The sequence below is a fragment of the Phocoena sinus genome, chromosome 17 (assembly GCF_008692025.1).
Source record: "Phocoena sinus isolate mPhoSin1 chromosome 17, mPhoSin1.pri, whole genome shotgun sequence".
NCBI classification, from domain to species: Eukaryota; Metazoa; Chordata; class Mammalia; order Artiodactyla; family Phocoenidae; genus Phocoena; species Phocoena sinus.
Genome location: NC_045779.1, coordinates 28,728,289 through 28,736,410, shown reverse-complemented (window position 1 = coordinate 28,736,410; position 8,122 = coordinate 28,728,289). Strand labels below are relative to the sequence as shown.

The 8,122-nt window shown below is 38.3% G+C and overlaps 1 protein-coding gene across 1 annotated transcript in view; it reads right to left on the bottom strand.

Moving 5' to 3' along the window:
• Window positions 1–2,654: 2,654 nt before the first annotated feature.
• Window positions 2,655–8,122, bottom strand: part of CA13 (carbonic anhydrase 13) — a 31,134-nt gene continuing 25,666 nt past the window's right edge. Inside the window, exon 7 of the mRNA XM_032610597.1 lies at window positions 2,655–5,025. Coding sequence (XP_032466488.1) covers window positions 4,906–5,025 — 120 coding nt within the window. The 3' untranslated portion in view covers window positions 2,655–4,905. The remainder of the gene's footprint in view (window positions 5,026–8,122) is intronic.

Below are 8,122 nucleotides of genomic sequence, written 5' to 3'. Positions count from 1 at the left end.
CTCCTGGGCTCCAGGAACATTTCCTCCTCCTGAAGAAACTGAAAGCTTCCTGCTCTTGCTAATCTCTTGGTTACCTGTCCACTTTGGTTTTTCAACATCTTCCATTACTTGTATAATCAATTCCAAACATTTAATACCCTCTGTTTGAAATACTGGGTGGTTCTGTTTTCCTAATGGAACCTGACTGATACTGTCATGTTTTTTAAATGCCAGCACCACTGAATTATGTGTTTGTGTATGGGGCCCTCCCACACCCTCCAGTATAAGCCGATAACAGATCAAGTATTACCTCCATAAGGACAGTTATTCTCAGAAGTCCCTGTTAACATACAAGTCCTTTTTTCTAGATCATACCTTCCATAAGGAACTTGGGGTTGACTTATGATTCATCTGATCTCATTGAGTCACAAACCCAGAGTTTCTGCAACTCTCACTCCATGGAAACAGCTAAGACAAACTGGCCCTTTCTCCACCCAAAGGCGCTTGTAATGAAAACACACTCATTTGAAACAAGAAACTTTAATGTACCCACTTTCTTCCACTGGGTGACCTATGGAGGTGGGAGTGGTTAAGCAAGGACAGGTCAGGCAAGAAGACTCCTCTCAGCCCATGACAGGAGTTGGGGGGAACTCTGCTTGTTATAATTCCTCTCTAGGAAGGTAAAGGTGAGTTCCTAGCCACATCAGAGAAATCTCCAATTACTTCAATAAGGAATGCTTTCCATTTACCGACAATGAGTATTCGTCATACATCAATCATGGTGCAAAGTGTAAGGGTGCAGGTAAGAATGAGGCACGTAAGCAAAATTGTGAAGTAGTTCAAGTTCATCTCGGTTATCCAAACACTCAGACCACTGACTCTTATATCATGTTGACATTCTGCTGTCAGTCTTTATTCCCACCAAAACCTGTCATGTAAAAGTCAGTTATACTAAAGTGTAAAAATTATCCTCTGAGGGGAGTTTACATTTCAGTGGGTATTAAAAACCTCAATATAAGGGATTTAATCTTCTTCAGTAAATCTAAAATAAGAACAACTTGTGATACCTATCCAAGTGCCTGGATGGCTTTCTAGCCTCTGAAATGAGACCACTATTCCTTGGTCTACATTTTCTGCAGCTCCACTCAGAGGTATTAAAAACCTTTTACAAAATATTGCATTTCACTGCCACCTATGATAAAATGTGTATAGGCAAACCCACATTTTCAATAACCTTGTGTTAGAAATAAGGAACCTCCCTGTGAACAGTCCAGCGAGTATTTCAAAATGTAACCTTGCTTTTCGCTTTCCCCTCCTTGCCCCACCTCCTCTCAGGGGACAAGGCAGCCCAGTGCAGGACATCACAATCCAAGCTGAGAGAAAAGGGCATCCATGCCTGTGGGGGTGAGAGGTCGGAAGTGGTGATGGGATACTGGTTACACACAGAAGAAGTGGCCAAAAAAGTAAATGTATTGAGGATAATGAGAGCCAGGTTTCTCACTGTTGGAGAAGGGGATTAGAAATATGGAAATGGAGAACTAGAATGAACCCTGTAGTATTGGATTGAAATTAGAGATATGAGTGTGAAATTGTGATTTTTTTAAATATAGATGCAGAAATATAGATGTTGTACATGTGAGTACATATTTTGTGTGTGTGTTTGTGTGTGCATTCCTGACCTCTGTTCACTGAGAGGATCTAGGAGTAGCAGTGCTCCAATAGCCATGCACCCATCTAGCACCCAGATGTTAGTTTTTTCAATACTATTTTCCACTAAAAGAAACCAGGGCTCCTTGGAGAAATGTTAGATTCCAGGGCAGGGGAAGGTGCAGAATAAGCTGAGACAGGAACATCACACTGCTGTCAGAAAGTAAGAACATGGGGACAAAATGTCAAAAGGGCACAGAAGCCAGCTTGGAGATGCTCCTCCTGGCCAATTAAGAAAAATATGCATGTGAGAATAGATGGTAATAGTGATAACAGTCTTACAGCCCACTGAATAAAACAGGGATCCCTTAAATCCATAGTGGAAACATGAATAAATTGGAGGTTTAATCAGAAACAGGATATTTACATAGTCTCAAAGCACATCCCCACACAAATATTTGTTAATTACAAAGGAAAAAAAGAGTAACTTTGCAGTGGAGAAGCCTAGCAGACACCATCTTAATCAAGTGCTGAAGTGAATATACTCCATTAAAGGACAAAGCAATTTGCCTGATAGGACCCAGCATTGTTTTTGTGATCTTCCTGCCAACAATGCAGAATCTGGATCTAATCACAAGGAAATCTCGAACAAACCCAAATTGAGGGACATTCTGTAAAATAACTAACCTATCATCTTCAAAAGTGTCAAAATCATAAACAGCAAAGAAAGACTGAGGACCAGTGCCCGACCAAAGGAAACACAGCTAAGTGAACGAGTTACCCTCGAATGACATAGTCAGTGATAATAAAGCAAGGTTAACCTCATGGTTGTTTTAGCTGTACTATGGCTCTGTAGGATAATGTCCTAACTTGTGAAAATATACACTGAAGTTTGTGGGATGATGCATTAACAGGTTGGCAACTTACTCTCAAATAATTCAGCGGAAAAAATTGTGTTTGCAATTTCTCTGTGAGTTTGAAATTGTTTTCTAAATAAAAAGTGTAAAAATGTAATCTCATTCTGTATCTTGCATATACAAGTTCAAAGTTTGTCTTGTAATCTTTATTGTGGTTGAATCCAATTTAAGTTAAAATACAAAATGCTTAACAAATACAAATCCAATACAGGTGGGAAACAATATTATCCATGCTAGTATTTACAACTCTTTAATCTTTTCAAAAGATAACAACTTAGACTTTAGATAACACTTAGACCTTTTTGCCTCTAAGAGATAAATTATCAGACAATCTTCAAGGAAATCAGTGCTGTGTAGATGTTTTTTGTCTACTAAAGTCCAATTTGTAGCATAGAACTGATGGAATACTGTAGCAGAAAGCTTAAATTATGAAGTGGTAATGCTCATACACAGTAATTAGAATCCCCATCCTACATGCTATTTACTTTCTCTGAGAAAACGGACTTCTTTCTCTGACTAGGATACTTCACAACATGTCTTTCCAAACTAAAGAAATTCATTCAACACTGGTATTTTTAAAACCAGTGAGAACTTCTGGTTACACAGGTAGATTTAACAAGTATTCCTTTAAGAAAAAACAATTTTCAAGGGATAACTTGCACTTTACTTGTTACATGAACTTACAGTGCATTTGATTGCAAGCAGCAAGATAATTACCAAAGATACAAAATAAAGTTTATTAAATATTCAATTAATTAAATATTTGCTACTTGTCAATCTCCTGCAAGGCCTCAAGCTAGATACTGTGAAGGGGAAACAAAAAACAAAGGAGCTTTCATCTTCAGGAACTCATCTTAATGCAATCATATCTATCATTATTACACAATTTACTGATAATCAGTGATCCTATCAAGAACTATCACAGGGAATTCCATGGTGGTCCAGTGGTTCAGACTCGGTGCTTTCACTGCTATGGGCTGGGTTCGATCCCTGGTCGGGGAACTAAGATCGCACAAGCCATGTGGTGCAGTCAAAAAAAAAAAAAAGAAGAAGACTATCACAGAATACTTCCAATTATTAAAATCTACATTCAGGGGAAGAGAGGTGTCTTAATAAATCATCAAAATTAAGGGAACTCAGTTAAACTTTTCCCAGAAGATGACAGAAGTGTAGCACGTGTTCAAGCCTTAAACGTGATTATTAAGGTAATGCTTAGTGTCACTGTATTTGTACCAGAAAGAGCAGAAGGACCTCCCCCATCCTCCTTCACCAAAATCAAACAAAAATATACAAGAGATAATAGGTTAAAGTGAATATCAAGAGCCAACTTACAAAATTAAGAGATGGAGGGACATGTGTGTAAGGGGAGAAGGGTGTTGCCATGGAAATGGGTTGAAGGGTTTGTGACTGATTATATCTATGAAACTCAAGTAATGTTTCCCCATCAATTGACAAAACAATGACCTTCACAGGACTGCTCCCTGCTCTGTTGCCAAAACACGGGACAAAATTAGCCAACCTGTGCCCCATGCCCATGGGCAGCTCTGCCTGCACTGGTACCTTGTAACCTGTTTCAAACCATGCTAATGCTATAAATTGACAACCACTTTGTCTGATCAATTATTAGCCAGTTTATCATTAACACCACCAAGTGAATGAGATGTATGGCATAAGTCATTAAAGTTTAAATAGCCATTTATATCCTGGGGAATTCCTCACCAAAATTGTATTGACTCTTTTTGAGCTATGGAATAGATGCTTTAATTCGCTATATCCCACCCCCACCCCAATAACTCTCCTCTTGATCATTTTATTAGAGGTATCCTGCAGTGAGAATCAGCAACACGATCCAAATGAAAATTCACTTTAAAAGGAAATAGTATCTACTTTTATGAATTGGAATGATAACAAGATATTAAGCGGAATCCCTTGTTTAGGAAAAGGTACCACAATCCTATCATTCTGGGAATGCATTTAAGTTTTTCACCAAACACCACTGAGAGATGTGACTGATCAGTCTTTACGGCAAGGGAAGATTTTTAATACATTCTGAGGTTTGCAACGCCCACCACGTTGTCACACAGGTTGAAGTAGATGTATTCCGTGTGTTTTAAAACACACCAGAGTTTACTGCTTATATACCCAAGTATATACTACTTATAAACTGCAAATCTGAGACAGATGACTTAAGTTAGTTTGATTAAAAAGATCTGATTTTCTTTGTGCTGAAACTGACAGCAAAATGGCACCCCATAAATTAGAATTCTAGGAAAGAACTGTTAGTAGGGGTTTTTGTGTTTGTTTTGTTTTGTTTTGTTTTCTCTCCACAGACACGTTTGGGGTGGTCTGTTGGTGACAACTTTTAATGGAAAGAAGCTCTCACTTTTCGGCCCTTCAGAGGCTGTGGTGGACGGTGATTGCTCAACAAAAAAGCCGCTGCTTTGCCCTCCCCTGTACACAAGAGGGTGCGGAATGTGGCCAGCTGTTGAAAAAAAGAGAAGAGTTTGTTTTAGCATAGAAAGTCACGCCAATGTTAATGAATTGCCCTGCACAGAAAGTTAAGAAACTTATAAGCTTTCTTCTACTGGGAACTAAATGTACTTCAATGAAAATTTTCTAAGGTATGGGTCATACATCATAAAGCAACCCTTCTGCTAGATTCTTATCACAATACAAATACCTATGGGTTCAAAAATTAAGTATATAAGCTTTCTTCATTTGAAGATCAAAGTAATAAGAGGAAACAACATTTAAAATGTGGTTTAAAGAGTACATATCTAGAAATCAGAGAATGTCACCTGCAAAGGCATAATGGGACAGTGGAAAGTGTTTTCCAAGCTGGGTCCCAGTCCTGATTCTGCCACTAGTGAGCTGTGTGACCTTGGGAAAATCATTTATTGTCTCTAGTTTCCTTATCTATAAAGTGAAGCATTGGATTAGATTACCTCAATAGGTGTCATCCAGCTCTTGGAATTACACTGAATACTCACGAGCACTCCAATATAACATGGCCCAAATTTTCAAGGGAACCATGTGGTACTCATCCTACAGAATTTTCATCTTTTATGCACTGTTTTCCTTAAACAGTGATTTTTCTCTCACCATATGTGTGCCTTGTCAGCAACTAACTCTGGGAAAAGACTAGGAGTCTTCAACCACTTATAATATTTCAATACAATTTAAGCAATATAGGTATATTTCTCAACACAAGGGCTTACTTTTTCTTATCTCACACACACACACACACACACACACACACACACACAATGCTTAATTATCTTACAAACTTCATATAGTACACAAAGTGTCAAGAAGAAAATAGAAATTACGAGAAATCACATCACAAAATATAACCACTGTTAACATTATGGAGTATATCCTTCTAGATGTTTCCTTATGTACAAGCACTATATGCACATGCACCAGTACACACGCTTGACATGTTTTATTGCAAAATAAGCTCAACTATACTTACTCTTTTGAAACCTTATTTTATCACTTAATATATATCCTTCACACGTCAATAGATATATCTATGTCACTATTTTTAATTGCTGAAAAGTTTTCTATTATAAGCTTGTTTTATAAATTATTTAGCAATTCCTTTGTGATTTAATATTACTTTTAAAGACTAAGCACAGGTCTATAGTAGTAAAATGAAGATTGGGTAAATTACCTGAATAATTTTACTGTCTCAAAAACGTTCACTAAAAACATATTGCCACACAAGTAAGTTTTTGGTGTCTGTTTTGCTGTTTTGAGTGAGTACAAAGTATTAAATTGTTGAGAATGAGAGCCTTCATTCTCTAAGTTTCGTTAGTCACCTAATCAAAGAGTCAAGGAAATTCAGACTAGGACACATATATTAGGTTTCCATCATCATCATTTACCTGAAGCCTAAAATATTTCTCTTAACAGTACTAGCCAGGATGGGAGACAGAGGTGATGCAGGTCCTTCATAATAAATAGGCAATGGTTTATAACCGCACTCTATGGAGATATGTTCAGGTATCATATACAAGCAGCTGTGTATTTCCACAAGTCATATTTTGAGGTGTCTTTTCAAAGAGTATAGATATGAGAAGAATAAGACAAATATTTACAACTTGTTATTACTCATGTTTCATTATACCAGATGATTATGGCTAAAGCCAGACGGGACATATATAATTCTCTGGTAAAGTCAAGTAGCAGAGGCTAATGAAATCTAACCTCCACAGCCACAGAGAAGATGTCCAGCCTTCTGCAGATCATGATGATCCAGGTCTATCTGGAGTGGCCACTCCAGGTGACTGTGCTGGAATCCCAAGTCCTGAATCAGGGCACTGATTTGCCAGCCTCACCGAACACAACTAGCCTCCCAGGGAAACTGTCTATTCCTCTGAAGATCTTGGCTTTATTTATCCCCCTATCCCCCTTTGACTCCTCTGCAAATTGATCATGGCTCCCTACCTCTGCAACACCTTAGCCTCATCCATCTAGAACTAGAACTTACTCTAGATCTTTCTCTAACCAGCCTGCTCATTTTGGTAAGAGTCTCTGAACCTGTCCTGATGTCTCATCAAACCCCTTCCCTTTCTGGTGCTGGATCGTCCTCCTGGTCCCTTAGCCCAGCTAGGTAGACCCTGATCTGCTAGGCTCTGTTTAGATTGGCTCCTATCAGTGTCATACCCTCACCAGGCCTCTGGCTTCCTTTAGGCAGAAAATCTGTCCCTCTGTCACTAAGGCTGACTCAGTATCTAAACAGCTCCTGGCAAGAATCTCCCCAGCTCAGGGTGAAGGCTGTTTTGCTGTTTTCTTTGGCTCTACTACTGAAAGTTTAAATTTCTTCTGTAGTGACCCCAGTAAGCAGAAATACCCTTTCTAATGTTTTGTAAACAGCTTTGATTAGTCACTCTAGTGCTCAAATGTCTTTACTAGCTCTCCACTGCCTGCCAAAGTTGACTAACAATACAAATTAGCTCTCTCTTATAGAACATGGTGGGCCACGTACTATGCTAAGTGTTTTCCATTACATATCACATTTAATCCTCCAAACAAGCCTATCAATAATATACCATTATACCCATTTTAAACATGAGGAACTCGAGGGAGAGTTAGGAAATTTCAATAAATAAGTCATCTGGCAAATAAGCCATGCACTAACCACAGCACTACACTGTATCTGTAAGTGTTTTTCTTTTTTTCTTTCTTTTTTTTTCCATTTTCCCCTAATCTCTTCTTATTTGCTTCTTATTATGGAAACTGGCAGATATACAGAAGGATAGATAGAGTAACATAATAAACCATCACCCAGCTTCAACAGTCATCAACACATGGCCAATTCTGTTTCATCCACACTCTCACCCATTCTCTCTCTCCATCTCCAAATCCTGCCCAAACTGTGTTATTTTCAAGCACATTCCAAATATCATATCATTTCAGGTGCAAACATTTCAAAATATATCTCTAAAATATATAACATTTCAAACCCCATTAAGGCTCCAAAACAAAATTGTTAGCATGGCTCCCAAGCTTCTTGACCACCCAATTCCAACAAATGCTTCTAGATTATTTCCTATTATTCCACACACAAGTCC